General features: G+C 32.8%; 1 protein-coding gene across 3 annotated transcripts in view; it reads left to right on the top strand.

Moving 5' to 3' along the window:
• Positions 1-11,818, top strand: part of LOC139512798 (secretin receptor-like) — a 106,454-nt gene extending 94,636 nt beyond the window's left edge. For all 3 annotated transcript variants that reach the window (XM_071300715.1, XM_071300717.1, XM_071300716.1), the window contains 8 exons: positions 1,024-1,192; positions 2,959-3,115; positions 6,798-6,858; positions 7,429-7,498; positions 7,932-8,023; positions 8,680-8,818; positions 9,645-9,686; positions 11,076-11,818. In XM_071300715.1, the coding sequence (XP_071156816.1) occupies positions 1,024-1,192; positions 2,959-3,115; positions 6,798-6,858; positions 7,429-7,498; positions 7,932-8,023; positions 8,680-8,818; positions 9,645-9,686; positions 11,076-11,438 (1,093 nt within the window). In that variant the 3' untranslated portion in view covers positions 11,439-11,818. The remainder of the gene's footprint in view (positions 1-1,023; positions 1,193-2,958; positions 3,116-6,797; positions 6,859-7,428; positions 7,499-7,931; positions 8,024-8,679; positions 8,819-9,644; positions 9,687-11,075) is intronic.
• The last annotated feature ends 8,634 nt before the right edge of the window (positions 11,819-20,452 follow it).

Here is a 20,452-nt window from a genome sequence, read left to right as displayed (position 1 = left end):
CTGCTCATGTTAAACTGCTATTAAAAGAAATGAAAATATATTGAAAACATTCAAATACAAGATAGAATGTCCCATTGTTTTGTTATGGAAGGAAATTCAGAAGAGTGTTGGGTATACTATATAACTATGATCTTCGGTTTTTTGTGGGGTATTTTGGGGTGGTTTTTTTTTTTGTTTTTTTTTAATTTCTGTTAAAAAAAACTCCCTCGTTATGATAGCATCCGTCTTTTGTTAAATATACGTCTTCATTTATAATATAAAATGTATCATATGAACAGATTTTTGTTCTTCAGACGCAGAATACATCTGAAAGTCAGGTGAGAATTCAACTCTGAAAAGAGTCTCACCATAACCCTCATCAAAATGATTATTTTTTTTATTTTTTTTCATAAGACAAGATATTCATAGTTTTATCTAAAACTCGCCAATGGCGACGATCGTTTTGGTTCTAAAATTTTAACTTTGTATGAAACTTAAACTGTATGCTCCATCAAATCTGATGTACAATGTTTCCACGTGAAAAAGAATCCTATAAGAACCGTATTGCATTTTAATAAAGGTGTATGTATTTTCAACTGAAATTCGGGGTCCTATTGTCAAACATCTGGAACTTATTGCGCTTTTATATATTTGATGCGTAAATTATATTTTAGTGATAGATTCATAAAGTTAAAACCTTGATATTCCCAGTTTTTTTTAATTTGTTGAACGGAAATAAAAGAAAGGGGACATAGATATTCAGGGAAACCAAGTTTTAATTCAATGGACTAGTAATTCATATGAAAGTCTAATTAATTTTAGAAGAAACGTAGAACATGTCAAATTTAAGTATGGATTTAGTAAGACAGCAAAAATATTGTTTCATCAGTTTTTTTAAAGTTTATCACACTGTTTGTTTTCAATCATATCTCGGCAATTATAAGTTATACATATTGTTTTAAACATTTTCAATTAACTGTTATGAACTCGCCTTTTGTATCAAAAATAAGTTTTTCTGTATCAATTTAAATTGTCTAATTGCAGGCGCCTACATTGTCCTAGAAACACGGTTCACGTGAATTTGTTCATATCATTCATTTTACGTTCTTTGGTGACAATCATACGAGACAATGTACTGGTCCAGGGATTAGGTCTACCAGGGGACGTCGAACAGACGCCTTATGATACTGTGATATTTATAACTAATGGCACGGTAAGTTTTCCAGTGAATATAGCTAGGCAGACTTACATGTAACATAATTTTTATTTTGAAGGAAGACTCATGTTCCATTACAAGAACAGCAGTTAACGAAATGTGGTCTATCATTTAAACAGAAGACTAAAGAAATTTAGTAACTTGGTTAAAGTGTTAAACTAAATGATTCTCAGAAAATATCTTACAGCATTGAAATGTTGACTTTATTGAAATAAAATAAAAATTCGGTTCTATCTCTAATAGTATCTGTAATTTGTACATGACATTGCAATGGCAATTTTTGATTTCCTAGTATTTTATACTTTTGATCAAACCAACTACATGTATAAGTATTTTTGTTTGATGATCGAAATACGGTTATTAAGATTCGTTGAAGACAACAGAAAGAAATTGCCAACGAAATAAGTTCTGCTTTTTCAAACCATGGAAGACCTGTTCAGAAGTAGAGTCCATATTGATATTTTGTAGATTGAAAGCATTATATCCTCCTATTTTTACGTAAAAGAAAATAAACTGAAAAACAATACATGTTATCTACCACTTATCGTGTAACGTTTAATGGTCTACTTGTTTCAACGTTGTTTACAACGATCCTTTTATCATTATAAAGTAAATTTCTGAGAATTCATTCATGTGTTCATTTATTGCAATGATTTATGATACAGGTTTTTGTTTTGTTTCTCAATATTAGATATACAATCAATGTAATATTATTTAATGATACTAGAAACTCCTTGATTGCTACTACAATCAATTTGTTCAGATGCATAGAGAGCGTTGTCGTGGTGTAAAAAGTACCACCTTATATAATAGATTTGGATGAATTATTTCAATGTATATTGTGCTACATGTATTTGAAGAATGTTCTAACAATGTTCAATGATCTTTCCCAAAACTTTGAAAGACATTATCGGTTCAAACCAAATTGCTGTTACAGTAGATAACATATTTTAACTAGCGTAGTCAATCATAGTGTTTCACATAATTTTTGTATTGACATGTAGTAGCTTTTCAAGAAAAAGAAGTTGAAGCAGGCGTTATCGCTTAGCTTCAATTTACGCTATATTTATGACATCCTTTCTCGGAATAGTGATTATGTTGCCAATATGTATCTCAACAACAACTTAATATCAAAGTATATCTCATATTTTTACCTACATCTAGGAATTTGAAATTAAACATGAAAATCGTTTGAGAACTTTATTTTATGAAAACGGGACGATTTCTATATTTCAATAATGAACTTTCTATTCTGTGTAACTCCTGTATATGGGTTATTAATTTCCAAGTTCATCATAAAACAATCTAAAGTTTGCGTTTCCTAACACAATTTTCTTGGTAGAGGGTAACTGTTTACATGAAGCTATCTAATCAACGGTTCCAAGATATAAAGTTGAAGTCATCCTTTACAGAGTTTTATGGTCGCTATCATGATTTTGGTGACCTCAGATATGTACCATTTGTAGTAACCAAGAGTCCGAGTACGATATGTCACCGAATGTTTATTTGCATTTTATTTGCACGAACAATACGACGGGTGTTACATGCGCCGCATGACCTGCTAACCTTTTTGGGCTCCTAATTTCAATTTCGAGTGTTGGTTGGGTTATTGTTGCCATGCCATCACAGGGCATTTGTAGTTGAGATTGTTTTAATCCAAAAACTCAAAATATACCCGAACGATAAAGTTGAGTATAAATCAATAGATCATGTTTTTAACGGATACAAAGGTTTTTTCTGAGTAATTATGTTTTTAATTGCAGCATTGGGAATGTAAGCTCCTCTTTACAACGTTTTACTACATACTGTCTGCAAGTTATATGTGGATATTTGTTGAGGGACTACACCTGTATATATTAATAATGGTCTCAGTATTTTCGGAACGAAAATGCGTTAGATGGTATATACTACTAGGTTGGGGTACGTATTTTCATTATTTGATATAATGCTAACGAAACTGCGTTTTTCTTGTTACTTATACGGGAAAAACTAGGAATCTGAAAATTTGCATCGTTTCTTTTGTTATTCGTTTTCGTTGTTGCTGTTCAAAAAAGATAAGATTAAATGATAAATGTAAACAATTAAACAATTTATCATTTCAAAATATCGCCATAGATATCGCGACTAATTGATTTTACTAAAGAAATAAATCTGATGGAACTCTTATATATTAATATAAATGAAAAGGAAACAATAGCAGACATGATTTTTAAACAACTTATTATATGCGAGAAATCAAATCTAAAGCAAAAAAAAAGTAATTTTGTCCCTTTTTTCCGTGGCTGCGATACATTTCATAGTTCAATTTCATTCTTCATTAGTATTTATTGATTTTATCACTTAAAATATAAAAGCTACATTTTTCAATTTTTCGATAATCAGATTCAGTTCTAAGACTTCTAAATGCATTCAAACTTTAAAAAAAATACAATTCGAAATTCTATAGATAGAGTACGTATTATACATATGGTTTGGGTTTTAGATTTTTGTGCAAATGTCAGGAATGGTATTACCAATGTTATTTCAACTGATCGGGCGGAGCTTATGTTTTAATTTGCATAAGGACAGTCTATTTGAAGATGTGTGTGATAAGGATGATTGCCGTTATAATTGATATTAAATTCTAATCACCTGTCAGTGTCACCAAACGCATATACAAATGAACTGAGTGTATGATATGGGACGAATAACTAGACACTTCATTGATGAGTTTATTCCAAAACTCCTGTCTATAGATGGACTGGTCTAAAATAAGCGAACTTCTTAAACCCCGCCCAGTTATGTGAAATAAATCTAGTAATACATTGCCAAAAATTACTTAAAATGATTTTTTTTCTTAATTTGTTTCTGCACACTAAAAAAGTAAAATAGCGATCTCCTAGGAAAATTCTAACGGAAATTTCCTAAGCAAATAACAAAATTTAAAAGCTCAAACACCATGAACACATCAAGCGAATGGATAGCAACTGTCATATTCCTGACTTGGTACTGTAATAGACATTTTCTTATGTAGAAAGCCAATACACAATTAATTATAATACACATAAACTCATCTCAAATACCAGGAAGTAAATATAAAGACTTCTCTAATCAAGATTTACCATAATCAGTTTGATGAGGATTTGACAGTCTAATATTACAAAACAAATGCAAAAGTTATTTCCACATTAAATCTATATTAGCAATAGAATTATGAATAATCATATCTTGCAATTATTGCATAAAAATCCAACAAGTACTTTGATATAGCAAAACATTTTCTAGAATAATTGTATTTTTCGTAATGATATGTTCTTTTGTATAGACGGTGATACTTCATTAGTAACTAAATATTTTTTAAAGGAGATAAAAGGAAATGTCTGTATAAAAGTACGTTTCTCGTTGCTTAATTTGAAATGTTTTTCGATAAATTCTTTTAGTAAAATTACATTACGGTATATTAAGAAATGGATATAAAAATATAAGCATTAAACACCGAAAGCATGTCAGATACATAATTGTTGTCAGCGTATTCAGTTATTATTGTCATTGTGGTAATTGTTGCCATAATAACATTAAGACACATTAGAATTGTCTACAATTTATCACATGTATACAGTTGATTGTCCTAATCTAAATACTTTTTGAATTTCTGTGGTAGATTATATGCTGTTTTCGAAAAATATATAGATACAGAAAGGCCGAACATAGTTGAGCGACAATTTTCATTTACCACAGCAAAAAAAAACCATGAACGACGAAAAGACAATAGAAAACCCAAGACTAAGCAACGTGAACCCCACAATATATAAAAACCAATTTAGTATACTATTTAGCGTCATTAGTTATTGAGGATTGACTATCGGTTTAAACTATCTGAAAATGATAACGATGGTACACATGCAAACGTGTTACAGATTTTATGGTATCCCTCTCTTTAAATATTTTGAGAAATCGATTTGGTTATTTCTTGAATCAATCACTTTAACCATTTTTAAATGCTATTCAGAAAAATGACTTTTCTTCTTTTTTAGCTGATTGGCTAGACTAGTTCTACCTATGTAGTGGATATATTCCGAAATTGATATTCTTAACTTTTGTCCTTTGTATATAATCGGAAAACTTAATCATAAATAAGTTGAATTAAATGTATTATCGAGAAAGCGTACAGTAATTTGTAAGTTATTATAGGTAAATAAGCAATAACTGAGACAACAACGGTCTTTGAATTATATTATTGATGAACCTAATTATACTAATCTGATATACTTCGGCATTAATAGGAAGTTATTGTACTATTCGTGTACTTATTAAGATAATAGGATGTTGCACGGGCATTCATATGAACAAATAATAGAAACAATGTTGTTCTAGACAATTGTTATTTTTCATATTCAACACAATCCTTCTAAACGAATGCTTTAAACGAGACGAGGAAGATAGGACTTTTGTTTGTCATGGTCAGCTTATTATATTTATAAATGCGCTGAAAACTCCTGCTCTTTGCAACATTTCAAGTCGTTGTTGGGTTTAAATTTACAAAAGAGGAACAAAAGATACCAAAGGGACAGTCAAACTCATAAATCTAAAATAAACTGACAACGCCATGGTTAAAAATGAAAAAGACAAACAAACAACAGCACACATGACACAACATAGAAAACTAAAGAATAAACAACACGAACCCTACCAAAAAACTAGGGGTGATCTCAGGTGCTCCGGAAGGGTAAGCAGATCCTGCGCCACATGTAGCACCCGTCGTGTTGCTTATGTGATAACAAATCTGGTAAAAAGTCTAATTCGGTAGGTCACATTCATGAAAGGGAAGAGGATTGTAGTTACGACGTAAGGAACATATCCGATATTATTTGTGAAACGGTTATTCCATAACGGTCAACCAACTCGTGATGGCGTCCGTAAAATTTACGAAGGGATGATTTCAACTTCACCATTTGGAACTCTTGGTTTAATAGCTTCCTTGTGAGCAGCAACCCTCTATCAAGAAAATCATGATAGGAAATACAAGCACGGGAATATCGTATCAATTGGGAGATATATACCCTGTATGCAGGTGCTGCTGGAATGTTGCTGCTTAGAAATTGAAAGATCACAATTGGAAAGCTGAAATCATCTCCTTTTCGTAAAGTTTTGTTTTCAACCGACCCTCATTGTCAATTTCTAGATGTAAGTAAAGATATGAGGCCGACTTAGCTGTATCTGTAGTTAAGTATCCTTTATCTCTAGCTCGATTGGATAGATGCGTTCCACAAAGTCACCAAATTTTGAATTATTTAGTGAAAGAACATCATCTATATAGCGGAAAGTAGAGTTAAAGGATATTGCTAACTTCTTATCTTTCTTCCTAAGAAGTTCCTGCATGAAGTCAGCTTCATAATAATAAAGAAACAAGTCGGCAAGTTATTCCTTTAAATCGAAGTATTTATATAAATATTAATATTAACTGCAACAAAGGAAACCATACACAATGAATATTGCAAATATATATATATAACTAACCTTTCCGACTAAGATAGTATGGAAACAAATATTTGAGTGATTAAGTTTCATAGACTGTTGTAGTGTATAAATATATATATTTATAGTTTGTTTTGTATGTTTACAGGCTTGCCAACATTGTCTGTATTTCCATGGGTTGGATTAAGGATAAAATTTGAAAACACTTTGTAAGTTTGTACGTTCAGTTATGTTCCAGAATACTGTCATTGGTGATCCTTTACTGTGTTCGGATACAATCAATTCCGGTTATGATACTTTTTTTATGCTGTTTCCGAAGGTTGATATACGATCGTCTCATTTTGATTTAAAGCTTGAGAGTTCTGATTGTTCGACTTTAAAATCTTCAATTCCAGCATTATTTTAGAATGTAAAATACAAAATTTTCTCCTTGTTTAATAAAAATTTAATTTAAGTTATTTAGACTTAAAATTTGACCTGAAGTAATCAGCCACATGTCTATTACACAAATCAAATACTATCAAAACAGAATGACAAAAATACTGAACTCCAAGGTAAATTCAAATAGGGTAAGTCCATAAGAAATGGAGAGAGAAAACACATTATTCCTTAGTGGTGTTATATGTTAGCTACTCATCGTTTGTCTAGGTGGTATCTCTAAACATGCACTTTTTTCCTTTAAAAAAAGAAAACTTGAGTCCCATTTTTCAGTTTTCATTCTGCAGTTAGCAACACATGCAAAAACATTCATAATCTTGAAATGTATTTACTATTTACAGATGTTGGAATACTAATCCTACACCTGGTTATTTTTGGATTTTGAGAGGACCCGTCGTCTTAAGTATTGTGGTAATTATTCAAGTTTTAGACTCAAGTTTTAAAATGTTATAAAATGTTATTCGTCATTTTTAGAATTGGTTTAAAGAAAAAATGCAAGAATTGTAGAACACCGGTACATATAAACAGTTTAAACAGCTAATATCTGAGAGAAAAAAATAAAAGCGAGAACGTCAAACACATCAACAGTAGAAAAAAAACTATGCATAGAATTCACATCTATTTCAGTGCTTTTTCATTTCTGATCAGTGAATTTCTATTTCGGAATATAACTTATGCCAACGCTTTTTAAAATTTCTATTTTAAGATAAATATGTTTATGTCGAAATAGTTACAACCCTAAAAAAATATATTCATCAAATAAACAGTGGATATGTTACAACATATCACAGTCGCACTTTCTTATTATTAAATACATTCTACTTAACATTAATTTTAATTTTAGGTGAACTTTTTCTTCTTCATCAATATTTTATGGTCTTTGAATACTAAGATGAGAAAGGCGTTGTCAAGGTCAGCAAGAAAGAACAAGTACAGGTACATAATTTGTGTTGTTTTATCGTGTGGTATGCGATATACCTTAATGGAGTTAGTTTGGCTGAGTAATCAGATCTCAGCACACCTTTTTGCGTCAGACGAGAGAACCAAATATCATTGGTATCATACACAGCTATGTGGATTTGATCACTTAAGTAATATTTGATATAGTATGTGTACATTTAAAAAGTTTTGTCATATTAAGCTTTCACATATATGTGTATGTCATTCACAACCCAACGTCTTGTGATTGACAACAACTTTACCGAGTATCATTCATATTTTCAAGACATTCAAAAATAAAGACAACAGTCGTATAATGTTGTTCAAAAATCATAAATCATAAATCGATTGAGAGACACAAATCCGGGTACAAACTAAAACCGAGGGAAACACATCAACTATAGGAGGAAATTAAAGGAACAACAGAAACATTGAATTACAACAAAAACAAACGACAACATACATAGAAACGAACTATTTGAAAACAACTGCTTACTAAAAACTATGCTATAAAGTATGGATAAATTTCTTTAGACCAGATACGATTGGTGGTTTTGACATAAATAAATGTACAACTGGTGTTTCGGTGTTATATTGCCATTGCCACCGTTATTGTTTATATTCTTGTAATGTTTGTTGTGTTTTACTTTCAGGCGTCTAGCGAAATCCACATTAGTTTTGATTCCATTATTTGGGATACATTATATAGTATTTATAGGAGTGCCTGATGATATTCCTGCTGTGGCAGAAGTAGTCAAACTTTATTTTGAAATGTTTTTCAGCTCATTTCAGGTAATTTACTTGAATAACAGTCCTACTCATGTATTTAATTACAGTTATAAATATTGCAATGCAGATTTTAACGTTTGATAAAGATTTAAAGGAATTATTTGAACACGATATGGACAGAAAAGTATTATAAATCTTCAATGTTAATTGATTACCAGTTGATGTCGAATAAAACTTTTACATTTATTTTAAATGTATTAAGATTAAAATCATTATGGTGTTTTTCGATATGCCGATTGTTCTATTTAATTTGTTCCAATTATATTTGGCTTCTGTTTGTGAAAAATATAAGCAGCAGTATTTTACTGCGGTTCAATAGTAATAACTCGATTTAATAACTCGATTAAGGGAAAACAAATCCGGGTCACAAATTTAAACCGAGGGAAACACATGAACTTTTAAATGACAAACAACTTGAACGGAACAACAGAAAAACTGAAATGCAGCTAAAAACAAACGCAAACACATTGAATTGGACTTTTCGGTAACAACTGCCATAATCCTGACTTGGTACAGGTTATTTAACAAACAAATGATGGGTTCCTTTTGTGTTTGACAAGAGAACCAAATATCAAGGATATTTTTCAAACCCTTCATGGAATTCAAAATTTATTAACCGGACCCAACTCTATAGATGTGGATTTTATCCCCTTCAATATTATTGGATATAGTGAGTGTAAAGTAGAAGTTTTGTTATCTGAAGCTTTCAAATATACATTCATGTGTCATTCATAACTCAATATATGATGGTCGACAACAACTTTACCATACGATGTTTTTCGATATGCCGATTTTTATTTATTTTTACACACTTTTTTTTCTTTTTCAGGGATTAGTAGTAGCAATTTTATTTTGCTTCATGAACGGAGAGGTAATTTAAATAAACAAATTATACAAATGTATTAGTCTATTACTTTATGTTGTTGACTTTAATGCTTGCTACCGTATAAGTATCCTTGTTGCAAAATAGCATTTATATTACATGCTTTTTAAACAAATTTGTCTTCAGTATAAAAAAAATAACATGAATAAGATTCGTTATTTAAAGCTAATCCACTGATTCCTGGTTTTGAAGCGCTAAATGTAGGTCTGCAAACTTTAACGTTAGCATGATTTGTTTTATGCTTATTCTTTCATAATAAAAGTTGAAGTTCGCTTATTTTCAAAACACGCTTTTTTTATACTATATTTTAATGGTTGTCGTTTGGTGTCTGTCATAATTGTTGTTCGTTATTATTGTTTAGTCAAAAGACATATTGCTGGCTTGTTCTTTTAATTTTTAACTCATTTCGTCATGTCGGGGTCTTTTATAGCTGACTTTTATACAATTTGTTTTTCTCATTGGTGAGGAACATACGATGACCTATATGATTCAGTTGTTCATTGTATGACAGTTGTCATATTGGACGTCATACCACATCTATTTATTGTATACCAGATTATTTTTTATCCATATAAAATCAATACATAAAATCGTTATAAAGTATCAACTGTGTAAATAAACTCATCATAGATACCAGGACTAAATTTTGTATATACGCCAGACGCGAGTTTCGTCTACAAAAGACTCATCAGTGACGCTCGAATTCTAAAAAGTTTTAATCTTTGGCACCCACGGTTAAAATCAAACCGTTGCTCTGTTAAGGAAATGATCACTATATATTCAGCTTTTAAAACAACAATAAAATGGGTTAATAGGGCCAAAACAGGAGGTAACAAAATTGTAAAACACACTTAACGTAAGAATGAATTCGATACATCAGCGTAAGAACAAGTGAATATGGCATATTGCCTATTAGAAAACTACCAGACTCTGTGCCTTAATTCTGTGAATTCTAGCAACTACAAGATCAACGCACTGCCTTGAACAATGATCAAAACCCATCCTGTATAATAAGCTAGGAAAAGCTCGAAGTGGCAAACATGAAACAAATCAATTAAGAAAGCCAACTAAAACTGATGTGTGACAAATATTGACGAATAAACCATATGCCAGACAAGAAAACAAACGACAACTATTTAACTACAGGCTCCGGGTTTGGAACGTTACCAAAAAGTGTATTGTGGGCTTAAATTTGTTGCTCAATTCTTCTCAATACGTCTCTACATTTGTCTTTGTTTTCTAGAAATGCCCCTCGCAGAACTATGAATACATATACACACCCCATTTGTTGTTATAACAAATATTTAGGATTCATTTAGTATGGAAATAGTTTAACTTTATATGTGAGTTTTATTGTTTCTAATCTCTTAATTTTAGGTTCAATCTGAGATCTTAAAGAGAGTATGTAGGCGACGACCATATAACCACTACCTTCGATATTATAGGTCAGCTCGATTAGCATCTCAAGAACAAAATTCATGTTCGGACCGGGCACAGTCGGGCATATATGACAACTTTGAAATTCGTTCAACAGGAACAGTAAACGACACCAACAAAAATTCTTCGAACACTCAATCAACGGACATTACTCAAGATAATGTTCCACGAAATGTACGATCCAGGATTTTCAAATGGCACATAGACTCTAAAGGCCATTTATGTCGTCATTACATGAAAAGAAATGAAAACAAATACTGTAATTTACAAATCAACCTTAGACGAGCTCAGAGTTGTCTTTGACGTACGATCCTAATGTATCTGTTATGTTGTTAAAACTGTTTGTAATACTAAAACATTATATAACATACATTGTTTAAGTATAACAATGAAAAAGTAATTTTGATCATCCCTAAGAATTGATAAATATAAGAAGTGTTATGAAAAACATAAAAAATATCTTATTCTAAAATTCTGTTTCCTGCAAATTTGAATTTCATACGGAATCTGTTGATTTTATTTCGTTTCAAAGATGTTTCCATGAATTAATTTTATTTTTAATTTTAAAATGACAAAGCCCACACAAAGAACATATGTATGGTATTAAACCCTCATGAGCGATTGTTCAAAAGAAAACTGATGTATTGTGACTGCTATAAAAGTTTGATAAAAATAAGTACTGGTGAATTAGTTGAGACCAATAATTATCGTTAACAAAAATGAGGTTCAATTTGGAGATTTCATGTTCCATGTGAATTATTTTACCGAAGACTAAAATTGGGTATACCGCATATACGCGATATCATTAGACAAAAGGTAAAAATAAGTATATATTTCATGCATCCAAAGTGCTTATCTTGATAAACCTTCATCTTCAGTCGAATATTCGACGGTTGAGGTTGTATAAGAACCGAAGCAACAGACTATTTTCATATTACCAACTTTTGACTCTGAAGTTTACATAGGACTTCCTGGTATCAAGTCACGTTAGAGCAACGTAAAGAAGTAACATCAAGCTTTTATAATCTGTACAATTATTGGGAATAATATACTTCTTTATATTTTCTTTACACGACAAACTCATCGGAAAAAAGTAAAATTTCCCCTCAAATTACACCGATTCAAATTGAATGTTTGATTTTACTTGCTCTTAATTGACCGAGTATCAGGGTGTCGTTAGTAACCTGTCGAAAAAAATATAAACCGGAGTCAAAAGTCGGTAATATGAAATTAGTCTATTGAAGAGCTACATGACCAAAGGAATCCAACATATAGCCAAATATGAAGTACTTACAATTTAACTGATGATATCTTATGGGATTGATAGTTCATCAGCAGAGGTATCAAACCAGTGCTGTGAAGATGAAAACAGCGCGTTGTAAATTTAAGGCGCTTGGGAGCGCTTTTCTGCATTTACCTTCATAAGAAACCCCCAAAACCGAATGCTAAAGATGTGTAGGAACTGAACAAGTTGAAGAGTAGTTTGATCAAAAAGGACCTGAATATAACCACATCCAGCTAATGTCAAATGTGCTTGAGAGATTTGAAACCCTAATTTCTTTATAATTTATCAATTCATAAACTGACAAAAAGTACTGATTACTAAGCTGCTGATACCATGGGGGACTAATAGTCAACCTGCAGATGTATCAACTTAGTGTTTTAAAAAATGAGGTCAACGCGTTCAAAATTGCATGCGTCAGAAACACTTTTCTGCATTTACTTTCATTATTTTTTTTTAAATATAATAATCAAACAATTAACAAAACAAAACAGTTAACAGTGCATCATATTTAACATTCCCATTGACTATATATGTCCATAAAATATACTATCTAAATTAAAGGCAACAACAGTTTAAATCTTATAAATCCATTAGAATATACGAATCAAGAGAACAAAAACCACATGAACCACAAAAGATACGAAACCGTGTGCATCGACAGGATAATTGTCCCCTTCTAAACATGCAACACAAGCCATGTTATCCACACTCAGTAAAGTTAAACTAAAAATATGACACAATCGATAAATTTATAGATACAACTATCCTAGTATCTTAAGATATAAGACCGCAATACGTACGAGCGAAACCAAATAGTTGAAAAATGTACATTTGGGCAGAGGTTATATGTTACTGCTGAGAAATGGAACATTGAGACTCAACGGAATGCTGAAATCATCATGTTAGTCGTAGATTCTATTTTTAAATCGTCCATCAGTGTCAATACCGTGGAAAAGATCAAGATACGAAGTTTCAAAAATATCATTATTCACTTGGATATATGAGATATCAGTATTCACTAAAAGGTGGGATATTAAGTGACAGGACATCATCAATATACTATAGTATCTGAAAATGAAATTAAAAATTTGCAAGATGCTATTTCTCTTTGTCTTTGAGAATGATCAGTATATGTATATTCGTTCTACTTCATACAAGTACAAAAACTCATCCGCCTGTTGGGATGTAGAATTCAGTACGCAAATGGAAAACCGACTGTCTGTTGAAATATAAGTTCATTGAAATCAAAATTTGTCGTCGATCAAATACCAGTTTTTTTTTTTATATCAAATTCGATGTACTTGTTGGAATTAGTTTCGCAAACTTAAAAGGTAATCTAAAATATCTTCTTTATAGATATAGCATAGATAATTGTCCTATGCACAGATCCTATTGACAAATGAAGTAATTCCAAGCAGCCTAATACTGAAATGCGTCGCTTAAACTTTATATCGTAGATGGTCTCATATCACCGAAAAAGTCGAAGAGTATCGTTTAAGTGTTTACCGTACACTTTATTTGGATCATTTAAAAGGCGCTCCCGCGCTTCCTAAGTCGAAAATTGTGCTTTCACTATAAGGTAGTAAAGTAATAAAATTAATGGTACCAATATTTCTGCACAAAATGACAATATATGAATCATCAGATTGCTCGCGGCCAAATTATTTGAAATTCCAAAAGTTATTTAAAGTGAAGAATTGATAAACCAAAAAAAGGCAAAAGTATAGCCAAAGCAAACTGAATATCATGAAACAAAACTGGAAAAAAAACATGAACCTACAGGCTTGTGACTTACGATCGGAAATGTAAAGTATGTGGCATGGTTCTCATCCACCTACTAAACTTGTTTGGATTTATTAAGATGTTTCATTATGAAAGTAGTTTATAAGCAGTCAATCTGTTATCTTACAACATGCATAATTTTTAAGCAAGCATGATCATAAAAATAGGTGAAATGCGACCAGCATATGACTGTTCAAGAGTATTTTACAAATTGTCGTGACTCTGTGACGGCAAATATTTTTGTGACTTTTTCTAGGACATCATGATAATGTCACATTTTGATTTCTCAGCAAAACAGCATAAAACGGCGATGAATAATGTTCCATAGAAATGTAATGATACTTGGATATCGACATATCATCTATACAGGCTTCGCTCAACTCAAAATAGCACAGTAAGATTTGGAAATTGGAAGTTCCAAAAACACAACATGTGAAAAATATATTTTACACACCGCTGCCAATATTTTAAGGCGTGATATACATAACCTTGATCTAAACAATGATTATTACCCAACACCTTCCGAATGTTCTCTGCCGTTGTCAATTCAATCAATGCCCCCTAACCTGACCAAGTTTATTTGTTGGTTAATAGATGAAAAGTCTTTTCTGGCCGTTACAAACCAAAATCATACTACATTCGAAAAAAATGCGAAAATGTATGTCGCTTACAGAAAGCATAGTTTCAATGAGTACTAATGTAATCACTCCATTTAAAATTGGTCTTGCATTACAATTGTATCACGAATTTAGATCAAAACAATTAGTTGAAACATTAAATGCTCATGGGTTTTGCAGTTCGTATGATGAGGTAAGCAATACCTAACAAACTTATCAAGTCATGAAATTGATAGGATAAAAATGGCGTGCATGTTTCAAACGGTATTGTACCGCTGTCATCCAATGGTTGTCTTGTCCAGGAAGGATCAGATAACATTGACATTAACACGTAAACGGAAACGGTGGATGGCAAGGATACTTTCCATTCTATGGCTAGGAGCTGTTTTCCAACTGCAGACTGAAATGACAAATGCAAGCGCTGTACATGCTGAACAGGTTAAAGTTAAACGGGGACAGGAAAAATCTCTACCAGTCAACGAGCAGACAATGTCATTGATAAGCTGTGTACCATTCAACAAGCCAAAAGAGCGTCCTGAGCCTCCCCGCCGTGATAATGCATATAGTGACATACAATCTTTTCAGAAAGAGCTAAAGCTTCTTTAGACCTCGTTGGGGTTTTGCTGCGACTTCTGTTCAGAGAAGTAATTAAATTTCTAATGGAACGTCCAGAACAAATTAAACAAGCCATCCCTTTCTGGACTGGGTTTAATGGCCTAGTCTCAGAATCACTTCCTTGTCGGACACTTGTTACATATGCACCAGTTGTTGACTCGAAGCCAAGCGATATGTCAACCGTTTATACAACAATGAAGAAATGTATGGACATGTCAAAAGAAGTAGGACAATGGTCAATGCCGGAAGTTTTTCAATCCCATATTTTGAGGCTTGGTGGATTTCACACACTTTCTTGTTTTATAGCTTGTATTGGCAAATTGTGGGCAGATGGAGGTCTTCGGGATCTTATGGTTGATTCTGGTATTTATGCCAGATGCACTGTTGACCAGATGCTCTTAGGGAAACAGTTTAACCGATGTTAACACTCGTATACGAAGCATTACGATCGTTATGGTTTGCTTCGTTTTTCAAATGGTGTGAGGAAAATGATGGCATTGATGCAATACCAAAGGTTGCTGTCCAAATGTCAAGCAAAGTTTTCAGATGAATCGGAATCTTACAGAGATGTACTTAACGAGCTAACGATTATGTATACCGCCCATTTATTACCATTAACAGTAAGATTCAGGAACTGGGGATATCTCAAGTCCCCGACATTTAAGTACTGGGATATGTTCCTGAACGCGGTTGAATAAAGCTCCAAAACATTCGTGCAGAACGGGAGGGTTTGTGTTCATTGTATTTACATACTACTAATGATATGCTGCCATACTTCTTCATAACCAACAGAGCAAATTACTCCAGATGGACCCCGGTTTATATTCTTGATATGCTTGACATCCCTCATAAAGTCCAATCAGCATTTGATTCTGATGAATTTGCAATTCACCAAAAAAGGGAACTTTTAACGGCATTTGGATTGACATGGCCACCGAAAAAAAACATTATAAAAGACTCTAAAGGGCATGAAGGAATTGTTGGGTTAACCCGCAAAAAATCTGCTTTGATTAGATGGACATTAACGAGACATGTTCTCGGTCATTTCGGTTCAGAAATGTGTGATAGAGCTGGTTTGTCCATAGAGAGTGATTTATCTCACGAGGAAATGAAACCAGCAGCAATGACACGAGATAATCAACAGGTTAGTTATTTGATAGATCATATCATCAACAAAATGACAGATTCTTTTGGTGTTACCTTACCTCCAGTTCCTCTCATTAACATTTCAACTTGGATGCACGCATCTAAAGAAGTTCAAGATTCTTTATTGAATTCTATTGATGAGGGCACACAAAGGCTTAAATCCTTTGTTGATGGTTCTTTGTCAAATGGGCAGTCTCGAAGTTTCTATAACCCGATATCATGATCTAAACTAAAGTCTTTCGAGGATATAACGAAAGAAACTAAACTAAAGTGTCGTTCTGGTGACACAGTTAATGTGCATATCAACCCAGAGTTAGTTGTTAGGCGTGCCTGGGCTTTGGCAAATTGTCGAGAGGATGTAACAGTTCTGTCCTATCCAATTGGTCCATTCCCAACATCAATGTTCCATGACGATGGTACAATGCGCAAGACTTGCAAGGCAGATTTAGCTCACATACTGGAACAGGATGTAGTAGTCTGTCAGATCCTTCCAATATTCAATATATCCCGAACCCCCCATAAAAAAGATGGCATGGCATTATTGCAATCTATCAATGCAAAAAGGTGAATTGTCTTTAGATTTTGTGCGCAATCAGGTTGCTTGCTTTCAATATGCTTCAGTGGTTGCTGACATTTTTGATAGATATGACATTCATAATTCCATTTAAAGCTCTGAACGGGAACGTCGATCAAAGTCTTTTTTCAATCCAAAGGTGTTTCAAGTAATCGAAGGAAGAATCATTCCAGACTTGAAAAAATTTCTTAGTTCAGGGGAAAACAAGCAGTCACTTATAAAGTTTCTTGGTGAATTCACTTTGCAACATATGAAAGAAAATAGTTGTCATATGGATGGACAAAAACTGTACCTTGCTGGATCATTTTCCAATCCAGAAATAGTGAAAATAATAAGTCCCAAAGGTATATCATATTGCAGTGAATTGTCAAGTACACAAGAAGAGGCAGATACACGTATTTTTCTGCATGCCTTGTATGCTGACAAACTGTACATGGAAAACGGTGTAAACGGTAGCATTATTGTAAAGTCTCCGGATATGGACGTGCTAGTACTTTTAATACATTATTTCCCACAGATGACTCATATATCTGAATTGTGGTTTCAAACAGGAATGATCACTAGCATTAAGGATTGTCGGCGTTACATTCCTGTTCATGAGCTGTGTGGATCGATAAATTCAGTTTTGTGTAAAATCCTACCAGCTGCACATGCTATTACAGGATATGATACTACATCGTCTTTATTTGGCATAGGCAAGAAATCCATGTTAAAGGCACTAAAAGAAACGCCTGTTCATTTCAATGACTTGTCCCAGATATCTTTATTAGATATAGAAGATTCGGTAGCTGTCATTCGAAAACTCGTTACTAGGCTATATGATCCTAAAGGAAAGTCCAAACGCTGCCATAATAATCTGAACAGTTTCCGGGTGAAATTAGCCACATGTAAAGATTCTAGCTTGGTCTGACTCCCTCCTTGTGAAGCATCTTTTAAACAGCACGTCAAACCAAAATCTGGATGACTGCACATATCGCCAAGTCTGCTATTGGATCGCCTCTACAGTTTGGTTGGAAAGAGGGAAAGTGTGGTCTTGAACCTGTCTTGTTTGAAGGTCAAATGTCATCTGACTTCCTTCAAGATTTGGTGTGCACATGCAAAGGAAGATCAGTTTGCAGTAAAAGTTGTGTGTGTTTTGAACAGAATTTGTCCTGTACTGAACTTTGTCAATGTCAAGCATCAGACCTTTGTAAAAACATCAATACACACCTGACAGATATAGATGATGATGATGATGCTTGATTACTTGACCTATTTACGTCTTAATAATGCTTATTCATATATAAACTTGTTTTGCTTTTAGTTTTTGTCCACTTTTTCTGTTGATTTAATATACGTTTAGTTTACTTTGACCCTGAAGCTATTTCCGTTTATTATGATAGGATGATTGGGACATCCGAATGTTAAAAAACGTCAAAAACGTTGACATGATGCTAATATATTTTATAAACCTTATATGAATACATTTTGATTGTACAACAAAAATATTAATGACAGCTTTTGTCTGCAAAACAAATGTCAAAAATTTACTAAAATAACCATCATGACCATTGAAACTGAAATCAATGAAATTTAACTTTTATCCCTCCTTTACCTGACTTTAAATTTTTGTATAGTAGCAAGTCGTATTCAGACTTTATTTGTATGGAAAAAAAATATCACCAAAGTTCAAGGTCATCCTTGTGTGGAAACTAATTGAAGTATAAATAAACAAAATGTATCATATAACGAAAAACATCAATTTTAACGTTCAAAATGAAATATTAAAAAAAATAAATGGTATTCCCAACAGGCTCCATATATGCTGTATGAAATATTGTCCCATGATTGTTTAATATGTTTTATGTTCCTAAGTTTAGCCCAAAATTGACAGTAAAGACAAAATTTTGTAATATTCAATTGTTAACCTTTGACCTCAATTATGCAAAATTCCGACCACTTTTCATGCTTACAACATCAATAATATGAAAGTTAATAATTTTTTCTTTTCAATGATATATAATTTAGCCGTGTGTTCGGTGAGTGCATTAAAAAAATATGATTCTACCGCTGGTCTAATAGTCATCGTGTTGATAAACGTTTTTATCACATGATCAAAGTCTAGTTGAACCAACCTTCCTGTATCAGTGACCTCCCGGTTGTACAAGACTTTGTATACCTTAGCTATAAGAGGAATATAATTAATATGTTCTTTGCTCTTATGTTATTATGTCTGATACAAAATACTTCCATTCTAACAAACACGTATTAGCAGAGATCATGTTGGGTTGAACTACTGCAGTAGGTTTACCTCATAAATCCTCCATAACACCAAGAACGGCTAATTTTATTGCTTATCTACTTTGATAAATCTCAATGTGTAAATACACTTTTCTAGCTCCAATCGATTTTAACAGGAACAGCCAACAATTGCTAAAATGCAAAAAATTGTAATTACAGGGCACACAATTGAAAAGCAAGGATTTAGATTTTCCTCCCCGCTTCATTGTGGATGCATCTCGGGTGACAGTTTTGAAATAGCTCTGAATTTTATACGATGGCAAGGATTTGCCGAAACATTTCAGTGGCAATAACTGCAACACAGTTGGACAGATTGTTAGCCAAAATGTTCATAGTAGATAGGATTAATTGAGCTCACCATTTTATCCATTCGGGTAACCTCATAAAAAGAAAATATGAAGTATACGAAACCTGAAACAAGAACAATGTCCTAAAGGCCTCTGGGGCTTTTTCTATTTACCACATTTAATCATGTCTTTGAATGACGTTTCGATTAAAATAGTTTATAAGAAAAGGATCTATTGCGTGCATGCCATTTCAGCACATGCTCTTACGACAGTCATGCTGGTATTTATCTAAAAGGGGTTGATCTCAGCTAGATGCTCCGGAATGGTAAGCAAATCCTGCTCCGCGTGTGGCATCCATCGTGTTGCTAATGGAAGTACAAACCCGTTGATTAGTCTTATACGGTTGGTCACATTTTGGGAACAAGGAGGACGGGATTGTGGTTATGAAGATTGGAACATATCCGTCGTCTTCTGTGATATAAATATTTCATAATGATCAACCAACTCATGATGGCTTCTGTAAAATTTCCAAAAATTGATTTCAACTCTACAACTTAGAACTCTTGGTTTTATAAGGTTCTTTTATTAGCTTCAACCCTCCATTAAAGAAATCCGGATTTGTAAACTTAAGCCCTAAAATATCGTATCAACTGGGAGATGTATACTCCACATGCAGGCACTGCTTGAATGTTGCTACATTAAAATGGAAAATTCATACATTTGGAAGCTGA

The sequence above is a fragment of the Mytilus edulis genome, chromosome 2 (assembly GCF_963676685.1).
Source record: "Mytilus edulis chromosome 2, xbMytEdul2.2, whole genome shotgun sequence".
Lineage (NCBI taxonomy): Eukaryota > Metazoa > Mollusca > Bivalvia > Mytilida > Mytilidae > Mytilus > Mytilus edulis.
Note: the sequence above shows the minus strand (reverse complement) of the source record. Positions and strands in the feature narration are given on the sequence as shown.